Source organism: Dermacentor silvarum, chromosome 11 (assembly GCF_013339745.2).
Source record: "Dermacentor silvarum isolate Dsil-2018 chromosome 11, BIME_Dsil_1.4, whole genome shotgun sequence".
Lineage (NCBI taxonomy): Eukaryota > Metazoa > Arthropoda > Arachnida > Ixodida > Ixodidae > Dermacentor > Dermacentor silvarum.
In genome coordinates this window covers 18,743,443-18,762,234 of record NC_051164.1, presented here as the reverse complement: position 1 = coordinate 18,762,234, position 18,792 = coordinate 18,743,443, and the positions used below count along the sequence as shown (strand labels likewise).

The 18,792-nt window shown below is 53.3% G+C and overlaps 1 protein-coding gene and 1 pseudogene across 1 annotated transcript in view; one reads left to right on the top strand and one right to left on the bottom strand.

Moving 5' to 3' along the window:
- The window catches only part of LOC119432443 (receptor-type tyrosine-protein phosphatase mu), a 30,775-nt gene extending 27,581 nt beyond the window's left edge, over nucleotides 1-3,194 (top strand). Inside the window, exon 8 of the mRNA XM_049658239.1 lies at nucleotides 2,999-3,194. Coding sequence (XP_049514196.1) covers nucleotides 2,999-3,194 — 196 coding nt within the window. The remainder of the gene's footprint in view (nucleotides 1-2,998) is intronic.
- Nucleotides 3,195-5,419: 2,225 nt separating this feature from the next.
- LOC119432442 (uncharacterized) lies at nucleotides 5,420-7,960 on the bottom strand (annotated as a pseudogene).
- Nucleotides 7,961-18,792: the final 10,832 nt, after the last annotated feature.

Sequence of the window (18,792 nt, the reverse complement as noted above, 5' to 3'; positions counted from 1 at the left end):
CTCGCGGCTTGCTGGGTAGCCCAGAGTTGGTCGTCGAGTTGGGAGCTGCGCAGGGCGGCGTGCATCGCGACGAGAGGGTCACGGTATTATTTGTCGGATATTGGTTTTTACATTCCCATAGCATGTGGGAAGCGATGCTGCCTCAGTCTTACAGATCTTGCAAATGATACTAGGGTAGGTGTCCGGGTAGATCCTGTGGTAACGTGTTAGTGAGGGGTACGTGTTTGTCTGTAACAGTCGAAGGGGGGTTGCCTGTGCTCTGTTTAGCTTGTGATGAGGGATGGGGAAGGTTCTTCTGTTGAGATAGAATGATTTCGTGAGGTCGTTGTAGCTGGTGAGGCGATCGCGTTCCGCGGGTGCACCTGCGCTGTCTCCGGCACGGTTGACAAGGCCTCGTGCTACGGAGTGAGCGACCTCGTTGAGGTTGGTGAGGTGCGGATGTACGTCGCCAGCGTGCGCTGGGAACCAGACGAGAGTGATTTGCTTCTCAAGTGAGTGAGGGGCTTGGTTTAGGATGCGTAGCGCTTGTTTTGAAATACGACCTTTGATGTAATTGCTGATTGCCGTGCGGGAATCGCTCACGATGGTATGGCAGTCCGGATCAAGGGTGGCCAGGGCGATGGCCACTTCCTCGGCCGTCTCGGCGTTTTGGGTTACGATGCTGGCGGCATGTTTGAGCGAGCCGCTTACTGTGGTAGCCGCGGCGAAGCGGTGCCCGTCTTGATATTCAGCTGCGTCGACGAAGGTGACGCCCGTGGTGTCGCCATAGGCTTTAATGAGGGAGGCAGCCCTTGCCTTCCGACGTTCTTTATTGTAGTCCGGATGCATGTTTTTGGGAATAGGGTCGGCATGTAGCCAAGTCTGTACGTCGCGTGGAATTGGGTATTTGTCTCCATGTTGACGGTGGTAGGTGATGCTGAGTTTAGTTAGAATGTGCCGGCCCGTTTCTGTGAGGGTGAGACGCTCCAGATGAGACCGACGCTGTGCTTCGATTAATTCGTCTAGGGTGTTATGGAGTCCTAATTAGAGTAGAAATTCAGTGCTGGTGTTGTTTGGCAGTCCTAAGGCTAGCTTGTAGGCGCCGCGTATAATGATGTCCAATTTAGTCTTTTCTGCTTTGTACCAATTATGGAAGGCGGCTACGTATGTGATGTGACAGATGACGAACGACTGAACAAGGCGAATGACGCTTTCTTCCTTCATGCCCTGTCGCCGGTTGGTCACCCGTTTCAGCAGCCGCGATGTATTGGCCGTCTGTCGGAGGATCTTGGATATAGCCGTTGAATTTGCGCCGTTGGCTTCGATGGTCACGCCGAGAACCCGGATAGTGGAGACCACGGGTATGGTTCCACCATCCCTCATGTTGAGTTGGATTTCCTCGTAGCGGCGTTTATGCGTAGATTGTAATGGTGGGCGTCCACGGAGCGTGGGGCGGTATAAGAGGAGCTCTGACTTGTCGGGGGAACATCGGAGTCCCGTGCCTTCGAGATAATTTTCGACGGCATCGATGGCGTCTTGCAGAGCGGTTTCAATTTGTCCATCGCTGCCCGTAGTGGTCCAGATGGTAATGTCGTCGGCATAGATGGTGTGTTCTATGCCGTCGAGCTTCTGTAGTTCCTGTGCTAATCCGAGCATGACCAAATTGAACAGCATTGGGGAAATGACAGAGCCTTGTGGGGTTCCCGCGCATCCGAGAGTGAATTTCTCCGATTGAATATCTCCAACCGAGAGGAACGCCCTTCGGTTGGATAGAAAGTCTCGTACGTAGTTGTAGGTGCGCTCGCCGAGGTTTAGTAGGGAGATGCGTTCGAGGATAGTAGAGTGCGCGACACTATCGAAGGCGCGCTCGATATCGAGGCCCAAGATCGCCTTCGTGTGTCGGGATTTGTCGTCGAGGATTTGATGCTTGAGTTGGAGCATGGCGTCCTGGGCTGAGAGATGAGCTCTAAAGCCGATGATTGAGTACGGGTATGCGGACGTATCTTCGAGGTGAGAGTTTATGCGGGTAAGGAGTGCATGCTCCATAACCTTGCCGACGCACGAGGTTAACGAGATGGGGCGGAGATTGGCAAGGCTAGATGGCTTGCCAGGTTTTGGAATCAAAATTACCTTGGCCGTTTTCCATGATGAGGGAATGGACCCTTGCCTCCAGCAGTCGTTTATGTACTCGGTGAGCTGTTCCACCGAGGGGTCGTCTAGCTTTCTCAGAGCTTTGTTGGTGCCGCCGTCCGGACCTGGGGCTGAACGGCTGTTCAATTTGCGCAGAGCAGCGTGTACCTCGGCCACGCTGAAGTCCTCATCGAGGGCTGAGTTCGAGGACCCCGTGTACGGGCCGTGAGGCTTTGCTGGCCCGGAGGGGATGTAGTTTTGGCATAAGGTATTTGTGACGTGGTCCTGGCCGTGCGTCTTGGTTTCTGTGAATAGGAGTTTGGTAAGACGATCCTGCTGTTGTGAACGGGTGCTGGTATTGTCGAGAAGATGTTTAGGATTTTCCACGAGCGGGAGTGGTGGAGTTGCCCGTCTAGAGAATTGCAAAGCTCCGCCCATTGCTGTTGATTAAGGACTCGGCAGTGTTCTTTTATATTCTCGTTAAGTAGTGCAGCCTTTTTCCTGAGTCGTTTGTTGAGTCGTTGACCCTTCCACCGAGAGAGGATGGACGTTTTGGCTTCAATGAGGTGGGCAAGCCGACTATCCATACGTTCAGTCGGGGCATCAGTTTTGATAGTGCGAGTAGCCAATTGGGTATCTGATAAAAGGTCGCGCGACCAAGATTCTATATCGGTGATCGGGGTGTCTGTAGTTTCTGCTGTGCGATGTTTGCGGAAGGCGTCCCAGTCCACCCACGTGAACTCCCTCGTTCTCGTAGATACAGCTGTGAGGTGCGGGAGAGTAATTTCAATGATCGAATGATCGCTGCCGAGGTCGTATTCAGTATTGCGCCATTGAGCGTTCACTACATTTTTGGTGAACGTGAGGTCGGGCGTCGTGTCTCGCGCAGTGGAGGTGCCGAGGCGTGTGGGGAACGTCGGGTCTGTGATGAGAGTGAAGCCGAGATCGTGGGAGTCTTGCCAAAGGTTACGGCCCGCAGCGGAGCAGTGTTTGTAGCCCCAACCTGTGTGCGGCAGGTTGAAGTCGCCGCCGATGACGAGGGGGCTGCCGCCTGCGGCGTTCAGGGCCTTTTTAAAGAGCGTTAGAAAGCGACTGTGGCGTAGGGACGGGGCGTTATAAATATTCAGGATGAAGATGCCGTCCGTCCGCTTTTTGTGTGGGATGAGTTCAATGAAAAGGTGTTCGGTGCGACGGTCGTGGAGATCGTGTTCGATTGCGGTGATTCTGTGTCGGACGAGCGTGGACACTCCGTGGGGGGCGTTGGCAGCGATGAAGGGTTGATATCCGGGAAGGGTGATCGGCGTGTCGTGCGTTTCCTGGAGTATGAGTACATCCGGTTCACGTGAAGATGTGCGAAGGTGTTGACGAAGAACGGGCTGTTTGTGGCGGTAGCCTCGACAGTTCCACTGCCATATCACTGTGTCGGTGTTTTTGTGGGCCATGATGATGATTTAAGATTTAAGATTTAAGATTTAAGAGGCCGCCGGTGGCGGGGTGGGATTGTCGTGAGCGATTCCGCTCGTGTCCATGATTATAGCCGGGGTGACGGGGGTGGATGTGGTGAAAAGGGTCTGGAGGTTGTTTTCTACGGCGGTCACTCTTTGCATTACGGCGAGCAGAGCGTTGCGGAGACTTTCGACGGTGCTCTGTAGCGACACGAGCATGTCCTTGACTTCGGAACGCACCTGCCCCGTAGCTCCTCCTTGGAGGGCTCTCTTTTTTGGTGCCGGCGTCGGGGGTTCCTCTGAAGGTGTGACGCTAGGGGGTTCTGGGGCTTTGGATGTGGGTTGTGTTTTGGGTTGCTTTAGGCTCTGAACCTCCTCTGTGAGTTTTTGAATTAAGTCGCGCATAACTGCATTTTCTCTCTTAAGTTTATCAATGACAGCATTGTCTGTGTTTTGTTTAGGTGTAGGGGGGGGGACGTGACCGGACCCTCTCGCGAGATGCGTGTCACAGCCTCTCCGAAGCTCACCTTTTCTGAAATCTGTCGGCCTCTTGGGGTCGACGTGGATCTTGACCGGGAACGGCCTGCTCCTGGTCTGGAGCGCGAGCGTGAGCGGTGTTTGGTGTCCATGGGCGGGAAATCACTTGGTTGAGGTGTTGATTGCTGTGGCGTACGTTGTTCCCAGAGGCGTTTCCGGATGACGTATGGCATTTTGTATTTGGCTGTGCACACTTTGTCCGCCGTGGGGTGGGGTCCACCACACAGCGTGCACTTGGGGGTGCACTGATGGTGTTGGTCGGGATTGCGGGCGCCGCAGCCTCTGCAGATCTTGTTGTTAGGGAATGGACAAACATCCATGCGATGCCCGAGACGGCCACAATGGTAACATATGTCAATTTGCTTGCGGTACAGGGAGCAGGGGATCAGTGTTGCACCCTATCGGACCAGGTACGGCACACTGGGTCCGTCGAAGGCGATGACGACGGTTGTGGTGGAACCGATGCGCTTGGCGGCCAGGGCTAGCGGATTGCGGGCATTTATGATGTTTACGTCGATTTCCTGGGCGTTGTCGGTGAGGGTAATACCTCGGATAACTCCTTTGGTAGTGTTGTCCGGGGCTGCCTCGTATGCGTTGACTTCGTGGGTGACACCATTGACATGGATATATTTCATGCGCACGTACCTGTCAGCATTGAGCGGTCGGGGCGTGCTGATCACGACGATGTTTTGTTGAACGTTCGGGCAGATCGTGTCGTCTTGGGTTTCTTCCGGGCTAAGTGGTGTTGCTTGGAAAATGGCTGTAGTCACTGTTGGGCTGCCGACTTTGGGGATATTTAGTGCCCCTTTAGGTCTGACAATGATCTTAATTTCGTTCTTGGGTAATTGGGGCATACGTCCGGCCTTGAGGACTTGAGATTTAACGTTCTTCCGGGTTTTAGAGCGAGAGCGGGAGTCTTGCGATTGAGGTGGGTCGTCGCGAGATGAATTTTGGCCACGTTTCTCGTCGGGACGGCGGGAACGGGCGGTGCGCCAGCCCATTTCGGCGGTCATCTCTTCTGGGGTGATGTCTTCACCGATTACTTGAACCTCCATTCTCGGCGCGCAGCCGGCGCGCGCTTAGGCTTAGCGCGGCGACGGCGTGGTCGTGGCACAAAAACGTTCGTAACACCGGGAAAAGAAACATTGCGCGGAAACATTCTTTTTTTCTGCAAGAACAAGTATGCATGTATTTAAAAAAGAATAGAACGCCAGAAAACTGTAGCAGCAAAACATTTATTTACGAAGCCCAGTTTCCTTTTGTGCTGGCTTTATATTGAAGCAATGCATGCAGTTATTTGGCCTCGAGAGTTGTGGCTTTCCTTTTTTTTATTTATCGGCAGCGTCGAGAAGTTTGTCGTTCAGCTTCCTACAAAAGTTCTTTAGCATAATGTTGGTGCTGCACCGCAGGATGTGTTTAAGCACTAATTCAACTGTGTGGACATTCTCACACGTATCGAAGTCGGACTGCTCTTCACTAGCCAGCAATTGTAGCGTCATTTTCGTTACCACCTGGCGTTGTTAAGGCATCATAAGCAGTGCTGGCTCTGTAGCGAGCTGCTCTACTACAACGTAGCTATGAGCAACTGCGTTAAGTGCAAACATTGATGGATAAACTAAACCTCCTCGGTCCAGCTGCTTCACAAGACCATAATGTTCGTTTGTGGCAGAGACTGTGATCTTCTTGTCCACGGTCAACGAGTCCCTGCATTGCTCGCACTTCAACTTTTTAAGGGTCCCGTATACTGCATAACCTGCAACGTAGACGAGGACTGGGACGACGTCCTGCATTTTCGTAAGAGCCTGGCTGGTAACAACAACGTTGCTGCTGGGAAGCAATGCCTCGACTTGCTTTCGGACACATTCCCAGTGCTGGTCATGGGAAACTGTAGGCAAGGTGCTCTGCAGGCGCAGCTTGTTTTCGACTTCATATATCTGCCTGATGGAGATGTGATATTGCGCACCTGCCAGCTGCCTATACTTTCCAAACCGATCTTCAAGGCAGTCTGTCTGAATCTTCCCAAAAAGGACATATGACATTCCAAGCTCTTTGAAGCTGTACCTAGCGAGCTCAACAAGCGCATAGGTGGTGTGTTCGAGAGCAGCGTGAGTCTCCTTTGTCAGAGTACCGTTGTCAAAACCTTTGTTCTTCCACTCATCCAGCCACTTCAGAAACATGTGCAAGAAGTCAATTTTTGGATCGTTATCAATGGAAAGCACTGGTTGTTGGAAGTGATCTCTAAGCCTTTCTCCCTTCCATGGAGTTTTGACGTTTACAATTTTCCACCACTTGAGTATGATCTCGACGAATGTAGCCGTGGCCTCGAAAGAGAATAGGTTGTGCTTTGCTCCAAGAGCACGTAACGCCTTTGGTAAATAGTCATTGAAGATTTGTAAAGCAAGCTTTACGTCCTGCCTTTCAAGACTCGAAGGGTAGAGGGCTTTTCTTGACAGCCCATAGCCATATTTCAACAGCTGGTCACACTCTTTGCTGTGAAGGTCCCTGATTGTTGCAAATGACGCTGTTTGCATTCGATCTGATTCTGGTGTGTCTCCTTGGATCTCCGGGAAGTAGAAACAAATTTGGTCATTCTTCTGATTGATCCAGTTATTTCGTATGCATTTTAGAATGTGCACTGGGTCTATAACGAAGAGCAGCGGCCTTGAAGGGTCTGATGGATGTTGGTACACAATTCTGTTACACGGAGGTGATTCGAAAAGTGACATCGCTTTTCTGTTCACAGAGTTGTTGTCGCTGACGACGCACATAACCCGGTACCCAATCTTTTCCAGCCCACAAATCACGTCTTTAAGCGTCTTTTGCAGGAACTCCGCCTCTACTCGGTGCACCGGCACGATGTGCGCAATTTCTTTGAATTTACACGTCACGCTGCGCACCATGAAAACGAGCGCACAGTTAGCAGCTTCATTTCTATTAATTGCAGCGCCGGTAATATTGCCTCCTTTGTAGTCAAAGCAAGGTTTTATATGTATTTCATCAACCATAACTGTGACAAAGCGCTGGTCATCTTTCAGGTCAGAAATTCTTGTTGTCATGTAGCTGAGGAATGTTTCACTCTGATGCTCTTGTTGAGGACTCATACCATAAGACGAGCACACTGATCTTATCTTCATAGGATGCGGCAAGGTGATGCTTCCATGGCTACGTATGAACGCATATGCATGGGGCGATATAGTGAAAACAATACAGCAAAACATCATGAAATCAGCAGAGTAGCGCCTGCGCTGTTTTTTCGATAGGTGCAAGGTGACTTGCTCTTTCAGAAATTGAATACAGTTGGCGTCATCTTCTGCTTGGGACGTGCAAAGCTGATCAAGCAGTAAACAAACAGCCTCACAAATTTCGGCGACTGAGTTGGACATCAGGTCACAGTCCCACTTCTCGATGCCTTCCAGGAGTTCCACCATACCCCTTTTACTGTTAGCGATTTCGGGAACGCAGAGATTTGCACCGAGCTTTTTTACAGCCGTTTTCATAACGTGTAGTGTCACGCTCGAATCTCCTTTCACGCAAACAGAGTATTTCAACCACGGTGCTTCATCGTCGACAATGTGAATGAGAAGAAGCCTTTCATTTCTTTCGATAACATCCCAGAACTTCATCTCTTGGCTCCTTAAGTGGTTGGCAAGTTCGCTCACACTGTTGACTTTATCCTCCTCGCGTGCTCTGATAAATTCCTCGTTGGATTCAGCGATGGCTTTCTGAAGGGCTGCATTCTCTATTCGCGCGCGCTTGGAGTCAGGATCTTCCCTCCTCGCGGTCTTTCTAGACAAGTAGCTCGAATGATTCGGGAACTTCGACGGTACAGCGTCTGGGCGAAGGCGCACATGAGATAGAGGCACTGTCATTACGCGGCCAGTTGCTTGATCTGTATGCGTCGCGTCTCGAATAATGTCCTCGTCCATGAAATGAAGTTCACATACCTAGAAAAAAAAATACGCTCCAATCAGCAAACCGACGGCTACAGGTCACACAAACATGCGGCTCATGAGCCACTTACACATGTACGTTTATATTCTTTCAATTAACTAACACCTAAATAAAAAGTTGTCGCAGTTTCACCTGAAAGGCGAAGCATCAATTGCGATAGCAAACTTGTAGAGAGCTATACGGAGTAATGATAGTAGCTTTATCAGCTGTATACACTTGGACATGCAGCAGCACCGGAAACACGCAGATCTGTTGTCGACGCCGTCGGCGTTTTGCCCGCGTTCGCTCAAAATGCGTGCGGCGTTGGTGACTGTTGCCGGAGCCTCTGATATAAATAGGCACTTGGTGCCGCAGCTAAACGTCGCCTCCCTTCCCCCCCCCCCCCCCCCCCCCACGGCCTTTCACGCGTCGGAAGAAGGCGCGTTTGCTCTACATATAGGTGATTGTAAAGGAGGAAAGAGACGCCTACTTCTGCAGCCCTTAAGGGAGCACGGCGCAGAACGCGCGTTTGTTCTCCGCAGTGCGTTCAGTCCCCGTGAAAGCGCGCGTCCCTTGCGCCCTTTCACTCGCACATACAGCGTTCGGCGGCGCGCGGCGACGATTTCATCTCTATTGACGTCATACGGAACCTCACGGTGACGGCGACGGCGACGGCGACGCCGACGGCAGAAATCTGCTTTGGAGTGTCCATATAATTGCTATCGCAATAAAAAACTTACCCTGGAATGTTCGGTGACCCTGAGGTTTTCCCGTGGCACAGCGCGAATCCAAGCGAGCTTGATCTCTCGGGAACTTGAAGACGTGCACCTTCGTGTCCCCCGTGTAGTTTCCGCGGCATCGAGGTACACAGCATTTGCACGGCATCGCGGCGGGATTCTTTTCACAGCGAGGAAAACACGTCCGACTGAACAGCGAAGAGATGTACGACTGTACATACGCGCCGGGGAATGAGTTTCTGGAGACGCGCGATCAACGCGCACCAGCGCGATCCGGACGCGCGGATGCGTCGTGTCGCGGCGACGGGCAAAACCGCAAAACGCGCTCGCCGCCTCATGCGTCCGCCCCATCTGCTGACGTAGCGCGAGTGGAAAGGGAAAAGAACTAAGGCCTTCATATTTTTCTAGAGGGTGTTGACATAAGTCGCGTTTGCTGCAGAAGAGCAGGCAGTGTCGACTGCCCAGACACGCCAGCTCGACTGCAGCGGAGGTGGCAGGCCTCCACCTGGCCGTCGACCTACTCTCCGAGGAGCTTCCTGGGGTACCAGCGGCCATCCTCTGCGACTCCAAGGCAGCCCTCCTCGGCCTGCAGAGGCCAGAAAGCGTCAGCCTTGGAGTCGCACTGCTGTCTACCCGGCTGACAGCGCTGCAGGACGCAGGCCACCCGGTGTCCCTGCACTGGATCCCCGCCCACGTAGGGATCCCGGGCAACGAGGCAGCCGACACCCTGGCGAAGGACGCCCACCACACCACTGTGCCCCTCAGTCGGGCCGTGACGGAGGGCGACTTCACAGGACTGAGGCTGCGGCGACACCTGGCGACCCACCACCCAGACAAACGGGTGGCACTGGGATGCCCCCCACGACCACTCCCCCAGCGAGGCCTGGCTCGCAGGGAGACCTCGCTCCTTCTCCGGCTCCGCATCGGCTGCAGCTGGACGGCAGCACGCAGCTACCGACTGGGACGAGCGACGTCCCCGGCCTGCAGCTCCTGCGGGGAGCCGGAGACGATCGAACATCTCCTGCTGGCCTGCCCGGCGTCCCTCCAGCAGCGGGGCCCACTCCTGCAGGAGTTCCGCCGCCTGGGCCTCCCCTCTGGCAAGGAGGAAGATCTCCTCTTCCCCGGCCGACACCACCTTTCTGCACTTCGAGGCGTCGTGGAGTTCCTTGACTCGTCAGGGCTCTCCGCACGCCTCTAAGGACATTTCTACAAGCGGGAAGGCCTCACGGCCTCCCACCCCACCCCGGGCCTGACCGGCCTGGCACAACACCCCTGCAGACTCTGCAGCACACCAAGGCCTTCCATCTCGGCCTGATACGTGCCGCCTATGCCTGCCGGTTTTGCTTCGCCCAGCCATGGCGACTCCACTCTATCCCTTCTTTCGCTCCCACTTACCCCTCCCCGTTGGCGCTGAGCCGTGCTCCCTCAAGGGCTGCAGAAGATAGCGCCAACCTTTCCCTTTCCCTCAAGAACCACTTATCATCATCATCCGCCGTGCGTTCGCTCCCCGTGAAAACGCGCGTTCCTCGCCCTCGCGCGCTTTCCCTCGCACATGCAGCATGCGGCCAATGACAGCTTTTTTTTTTCTATTGCCGGACGCGACCATCGAAGAGTGAGCCCTTGACAGCTTCGCTGTAAGATTTCCCGTGTAAGCAGGTCGGCAAGGTTTTCCTTTCCGGGGCAATGCCTTCGCAAAGGGACGCTGGTTGTGCGTTGAGTATCTATGACTCTATTCCGAACGAACTTTTTCCACCTACTGGGATCTCCGGTCAACCAATAGAGAGCAATCATTGAGTCAGTCCAGAAGTGTACTACTTCTACATCTCCCGCTAATTATCTAGAAACTTAAGCATACATACTGACACGTACACATGTTTATCTTTCACCGGTGGCCGCTTTCAACATTGGCTGACAAATGTTAAACGTTATCGCTCGGCGCAGGACGCGCCTGCATTGGAAGCTTCTCGGACGTTATCAATGCTTCTATCCGTCGTCTGTGGTCACCGACGCCCATGTAATCTGATTGTATGAGCGACGCGAATTGTCTAGAACTTTCTGGAAGACACGCGGGCATCAGGGATTAATCTGGAACCTTCGATGACTCAGGTATAAAAGCCGACGCGTTTCGCCGCTGATCAGATTTTCGACGATCGCCGACTGTGTTCGCCGCTATCGTTGTGCTTTGAGTGTACCTTGCTTTTGTGGGCACAGGTTCGCCCAATAAACAACCAGTTTCGTTGTACACAGTTTTACGACTGTTTTCTTCAGCGTCACTACTACGTGACATCTGGTGGAGGTGCTTTTGTGTCCATGCAGCGGACGCCCCCGCAAAGCCGCGACCCAAGCCCGAAACCGGAGGACGAGACCAACGTCGCCAAGGACCAGCGAGCTAGCCGTAGGCAGCAAGGTCTTTTGCCAGAATACGGACTTCTTCCCGAGAAGACCACAGCGATCAAGGCCAAGTCAACGACCTCAATGGTAGCCCCAGCGTCCCCCATCCTGCTGCAGCAACCTCGGGAGCCACCGACCTTCCGTGGATCATCAGCTGAAGACCCTGAAACATGGCTGGAGACGTACGAGAGGACCGCGACATTCAACAAATGGAGCGACGATGACAAGCTGCGCCATGTCTATTTTTCGTTGGATGACGCTGCTCGGACATGGTTTGAGAACAGGGAGACCACCCTGGTGACTTGGGACCTATTTCGCGAGAACTTCGTCAGGACCTTCACGAGTGTCGTACGAAAAGAAAGGGCTGAAGTTCTCCTGGAAACCAGAGTTCAATTGCCGAACGAGAGCATCGCGATCTTCACGGAGGAGATGACTCGCCTCTTCCGCCACGCCGACCCCGACATGTCTGAAGAAAAGAAAGTTAGGTTCTTGATGCGGGGCGTCAAAGAGCATCTATTCACTGGATTGATGCGCAACCCGCCCAAGACTGTGGCAGAATTTGTTTCGGAGGCGACAACGATCGAGAAGACGCTTGAAATGCGAGCCAGACAATACAACCGCCGTGCGCTGACAAACTACGCCGAAGCTCAAGCTCTAGGCGCCGACGACCTGCACGAGACGATCAGAGCTGTTGTACGGGAAGAACTACAGAAATTATTCCCAAGGTCGCAGCCTCAGGTGGCTTCAATCGCCGACATAGTTAAAGAAGAGGTTCAGCGATCACTGGAAGTGCCAGAAGTTCCGGCATCGCCTCAACTACAGCCGCAAGCGATGACCTACGCCGCCGTCGCCCGTCGTCAAGGCCCCCCTCCGCGCTCGCGCCAGGGCCCCGTAACGCCGCAGTTCCGTCGTCCACCGCCGCCGCCGCCAGCACGCCCACCCGTCGCCCAGCGCAGCTACCAGCGGAAGACGGACATTTGGCGCGCCCCCGACCACCGCCCGCTCTGCTATCACTGCGGGGAAGTCGGCCATGTCTACCGCCGATGCCCATACCGCGAGATGGGCCTACGAGGGTTCGCCGTCAACGCGCCACGTCCACAGCTTGGCGAGCGACCACGCGACATCGCTGACTACCTCGCCGGAGCCCAATGGCAACCACGACGACCCTCACGCTCGCCGTCACCAGGACGTTACCTGTCGCCGCAGCGCCGACCATACACTGGCCCAGCGCGGGGCCGGTCCGTGAGCCCCTATCCGGGAAACTAAAGGCAGCAACCGATGGAGGTGCGGTTGCTGTACGACGAAATACCGAAGATCCTCCGCCGCCACCGACGACGACAACTCAGCAATCATCACAACGAGGTACCAGCACACCACCTAGCAAGAGCCTTGACGACAACACTTCGCCGCCGAAAGAAGACCTACCGACGCGACGTAGCAGCAGCGAAGCAAGCCGACGTAGCCGTGATCCGACGCCACGACTTAACCGCAACGCCAGACGACGGTCTACCGACTTAGACGTGGTAATCGATGGTCATAGCGTCACCGCTCTCGTCGACACTGGAGCTGACTATTCCGTCTTCAGTGGCCCGTTCGCCGCCAAGTTGAAGAAAGTGAGGACGGCCTGGCAAGGACCTGATATCCGGACAGCGGGAGGCCACCTAATAACGCCGGCTGGAATCTGCACAGCGCGAGTCACGGTTAACAATCGCACTTACCCGGCGAGCTTCGTAATCATGCAGCACTGCTCCAGGGACGTCATCCTAGGCATGGACTTTCTAAACCAACATGGTGCAGTCATTGATTTAAGGTCCAAGTCAATAACGCTTTCAACGCACAACGCGATACCACCGGATACAGACATCAGTTACCATGCGTTGAATGTGCTAGAAGAACAAGTCACCGTTCCGCCTCGCTCCAGTGTAATGATTTCCGTCGGTGCCGAAGTGCCTGCAGATATGGAGGGCGTCATCGAGGGCGATCATCACTTACTGCTCGATCGTGAAATTTGCGTCGCTAGAGGCATAGCTAAGCTACGTGAAGGCAAAGCAAGAGTGATGCTCACGAACTTCAGCGACGAATACAAGCACATTAACAAAGGCACAACGGTCGCCTACATCGAGGAAATAGTACAAGCCGGCAGTGCTTTTGCCTTCACGGATTCTAGTGCACCTGCAACGAAGACTGTAGTACTTGAACCAACTTTCGACGTCAATCAGAACCTTCCTTGGCATAAGAAAGAACAGCTAAAAGCTCTGCTCCTGCAATACAAGGACTGCTTCTCGTCGTCGTCAAAAGTTCGACAAACCCCGGTCGCCAAGCACCGCATCATAACCGACGAATATGTCCGCCCACTCCGTCAGAGCCCGTACCGAGTTTCGGCGCGCGAACGCGAGGCCATAAGGCAACAAGTCGACGAAATGCTACGCGACGACATCGTCCAGCCGTCCAAGAGTCCGTGGGCGTCCCCCGTGGTGTTAGTGAAGAAGAAGGATGGAACCCTACGTTTCTGCGTCGATTATCGTCGCCTCAACAAAATCACGAAGAAGGACGTATACCCTCTCCCACGGATTGACGACGCCTTGGATCGACTCTACAACGCAAAGTATTTTTCGTCGATGGACCTCAAAACCGGCTATTGGCAAATCGAAGTCGACGAGAGAGACCGGGAGAAGACTGCCTTTATAACACCAGACGGACTGTTCGAGTTCAAGGTCATGCCGTTTGGTCTTTGTTCGGCACCTGCGACTTTCCAACGGGTCATGGATACAGTACTGGCAGGCTTGAAGTGGCAGACTTGCCTCGTCTATTTGGACGACGTCGTTGTGTTTGCCTCAAGCTTCGAGGAACACCTCCGGCGCCTTGAAACAGTTCTTCAAGCTATCAAGACCTCCGGACTCACGTTGAAGCCAGAAAAGTGCCGCTTCGCATACGAGGAGCTCTTGTTTTTGGGCCATGTCATCAACAAGTCTGGAGTGTGCCCTGACCCACAGAAAACGGCGGCCATCACTGACTTTCCTCCGCCCGCCGACAAGAAGGCAGTGCGTAGATTTCTTGGCCTGTGCGCCTATTACAGGCGCTTCGTCAAGGATTTTTCACGGATCGCCGAGCCACTGACATACCTCACGAAGGCCGACGTCGAGTTCAAGTGGGAGACGCCGCAAATCGAAGCATTTGAAGAACTGAAGCGACGCCTGCAATCGCCGCCCATTCTTGCGCATTTCGACGAAAACGCCGATACCGAAGTCCACACCGACGCAAGCAGCGTAGGACTCGGCGCCGTGCTTGTGCAGCGGACTGACGGACTAGAAAGGGTTGTAAGTTACGCTAGCCGGTCGCTATCGAAGGCGGAATCAAATTATTCCACAACAGAAAAGGAGTGCCTCGCCATCATCTGGGCGACATCAAAGTTTCGCCCCTACCTCTATGGCAGGCCCTTCAAAGTTGTAAGCGACCACCACGCCTTGTGTTGGCTAGCTAACTTGAAGGATCCTTCAGGTCGCCTCGCACGATGGAGTCTGAGACTTCAAGCATTCGACATCACCGTCGTCTACAAGTCCGGCCGAAAGCACTCTGACGCCGACTGCTTGTCTCGCGCCCCCGTCGAACCGCCGCCACAGGACGACCAGGATGACGACACTTTCTTGGGACCCATCAGTGCCGACGAATTCGCTGAACAACAGCGAGCCGACCCGGAACTAAGGAGCCTTGTAGACTACCTAGAAGGCAAGACCGTCACTGTGCCGAAGGTGTTCAGGCGAGGATTGGCGTCGTTTTTCTTGCAAAACGACATTCTCCTAAAGAAGAACTTTTCGCCTCTCCGAGCCAACTACCTCCTCGTGGTACCCTCAGCGTTGCGTCCAGAGGTTCTGCAAGCTCTTCATGACGACCCAACGGCTGGACATCTCGGTTTTTCCCGCACGCTCGCGAGGATACAAGAAAAATACTACTGGCCTCGCCTCTCTGCCGACGTCGCCCATTACGTAAGGACATGCCGAGACTGTCAGCGACGCAAAACACCGCCGACAAGGCCAGCCGGACTTCTACAGCCGATCGAACCACCTCGCCGACCATTCCAGCAGATCGGGATGGACTTACTTGGGCCTTTTCCGACGTCGACGTCCGGGAATAAATGGATCGTCGTAGCTACGGACTACCTCACCCGCTACGCCGAAACAAAAGCCTTGCCCAAAGGCAGTGCCGCCGAAGTAGCGCGATTCTTTGTTGAGAACATTCTCCTGCGTCACGGTGCTCCAGAAGTCCTCATCACCGACAGAGGCACGGCCTTTACGGCAGAACTAACTCAAGCCATCCTGCGATACAGCCAGACAAGCCATCGCCGGACCACCGCCTACCACCCGCAGACGAATGGCCTCACCGAGCGCCTAAATAAGACCATCGCCGACATGCTGGCAATGTACGTCGACGTCGAACACAAGACGTGGGATGCCATCCTTCCGTACGTGACCTTCGCATACAACACGGCCGTGCAAGAAACGACGCACATGGCGCCGTTCAACCTGGTCTACGGAAGGAACCCGGCAACGACGCTTGACGCCATGCTACCGGACGTCACCGACGAAGAAAATCTCGACGTTGCCACCTATTTGCAGCGTGCCGAAGAAGGTCGACAGCTCGCCCGACTGCGCATCAAGAACCAGCAGAGGACCGACAGCCGACACTACAACCTTCGACGACGCTACGTCGAGTACCAGCCCGGTGACCGTGTTTGGGTCTGGACTCCGATACGCCGACGAGGACTTAGCGAGAAGCTGTTACGTCGCTATTTCGGACCATATAAGATCACCCGACGTATTGGCGCACTGGACTATGAGGTCGTGCCAGACGGCATTTCGCAATCACAGCGGCGCCGGGCACGACCTGAAGTCATCCACGTGGTGCGTCTTAAGCCTTTCTACGCCCGCTGACAAACTTAGGTACTTTGCTACTTTGTTATTGTTTTTTGTTATTTTGTTTATTACGCATGGTTTTGTTTTCGCTTTCGTGTTTGTTTGTAGCATCGGGACGATGCTTTTTAAGGGGAGGGTATTGACACGTACACATGTTTATCTTTCACCGGTGGCCGCTTTCAACATTGGCTGACAAATGTTAAACGTTATCGCTCGGCGCAGGACGCGCCTGCATTGGAAGCTTCTCGGACGTTATCAATGCTTCTATCCGTCGTCTGTGGTCACCGACGCCCATGTAATCTGATTGTATGAGCGACGCGAATTGTCTAGAACTTTCTGGAAGACACGCGGGCATCAGGGATTAATCTGGAACCTTCGATGACTCAGGTATAAAAGCCGACGCGTTTCGCCGCTGATCAGATTTTCGACGATCGCCGACTGTGTTCGCCGCTATCGTTGTGCTTTGAGTGTACCTTGCTTTTGTGGGCACAGGTTCGCCCAATAAACAACCAGTTTCGTTGTACACAGTTTTACGACTGCTTTCTTCAGCGTCACTACTACGTGACAATACGTGGCGCGCCACAGGGCAAGCTAGGAGTCCTAGTCGAGCAAGACTCACCTCTTTCACGGGAGCGACTCGAGACTTACACAAGACGAGGCTGGAATGCGTCGTTTTCTCGGTGTCAGTGGTAACAACGTAGCGGATGGCACCGTCAGCTTTTTTTTACTTGTGTCAGCAAAGAAGCTAATGGTGTTTTTCATGTCCGATCCACTGATACCCTTGATAATAAAAGCAAATAAATAGCTCACTCAGAGAAATAAAAGAAAATTGTGGTTGGTCCCTCTTTCATGGGAATTGGTATAACAGGACAGTGAAACGTGTTGCATGTTTGCTTCGTGAACTCGTGGTCCGCTGCAGCGAAAGGCGCACGATTTGCGGGCCGCCGACCGTGTTGCAGGTTTGCGAGCGCCGTCCTGCTGACGAGTGGCTTCGGCCAAGGTTCGAGCATTCTGGTTTCGGCTCCGTAGTGGCTACGGCAGCCAGTCGAGTTGCGACGTGCTCAGTTACAGGAATGCCAGTGGCAGAGTTCGCACCATGCGCCGCGAACGCGCTAAGTCATTCTACTTCACGCTGGCGTGTCTCTCGCCGGAGCAAAGCGAGATTCGCCTGGCGACGTCGTTGCCTTTCTGCGCCGTTTAGCCCAGCAGTTGTCTTAGGTGGTGCCATCGCAAGCGAAGCCGTAGGCGATGCACTGCTGATGCACGTTGAAGCCGCAATCCGTGCCGCAGGCTAATCGACGCGAAATCCAAACCATGTGCGGTAACTACCTACACGAGGCCACAGGCTCTGGCGGTCAGGGAGGAAGGAACATGCTGGCGCTGCAATTGTTAAGCCGCCATGGTAATAATGGGAAGTACGTGGATTTGTCTGATCTTCGTGCTTGTGGATTTAGACGTTATTACGACTTTGTTTATAGCACTTTATATTCCTTCATTGCCGTCAATTTCAGATGGATGGATGGATGGATGAATGGATGAGAAACTTTATTACGGTCCTTTAGGGCGCGCGTTAGAGCGCAGCGGGCCACTCCCACGTCGGGACAGAGAGGCAAACCCTATCCTCCACGTCGCGGGCCCGTTGGACAGTCCATAACTGTTCTTCGAGGTTGGAGCTGCGTAGAACCGCATCCCAGCGATAAGTGTTGCTTTCATCGCCGCATAACGCGGGACACCGCCAGAGCATGTGCTCTAAGTTCACTAAGTCATCGCATAGTGCACATGCATTTGTCGTCTGAATTTCGGAGTAAATCTTGTGATGAAGTAGGGGGTTTTGGTATGCTCCCGTCTGTAGAAGCCTTAGTGCTATAGCCTGAGGTCCATTGAGTTTACAATGTGAGAGGGGGTAGATCCTCCGAGCGAAGTAAAAACCCTTAACCTTGCACTCGGCCGCGCAACGCTTGAAACAGCGAAGCTGGGCGATCGTAGCCCAGCATTTTCCGGAAGTGCGCGCGAACTTTTCATCTTATCCATGATGACCGAAGATTAAATGTTCGTGAAGTGGCGGAGTTGGTTAACTTGGATAGGGAAGCTGTTCGACGCATTTTACCTGACGAATTACACAAGAGGAAGATTTGCGCGAAGGTTGTTCCAAAAGTTCTGTCCAATGACCAAAAACAGTGCCATAAAGATGTGTGTGTGTGTGGACATGTTAGAACGCATTGCAAACAAGCCACATTTGTTGGAATCTGTTGTAACATGTGATGAGACATGGATTTTTACCTATGACCCAGAAAGTAAGTGCCAGTCGATGCAGTGGAAGTCTCCAGGGTCCCCAAAACCCAAAACAGCACCCATGTCAAAATCAACATTCAAGGCAATGTTAATTGTCTTCTTCGACATTAATGGAATTGTAATGATTGAGTGGGTTTCCAGTGGTCAGACTGTTAATCAACATTACTACATTGAAGTACTAAAAACACTTCGTGAAAAAATTTGGAAAAAAGGCCACAGTTGGCCAGGAAACAGCCAGGGCAATGCACCCGCTCACACGGCCCTGGCTGTCAAGCAGTTTCTGACCCGCAAAAACATTACTGTTATGGGGCATCCTCCTTATTTACTTAATTTGGCTCCATGCGACTTTTTTTTATTTCCCAAAATTAAATTTTGCTTAAAGGGAAGCCATTTTACCTCAGTTGAAGAGGTTCAGGCAAAAACGGAGAATATCCGTAAGGG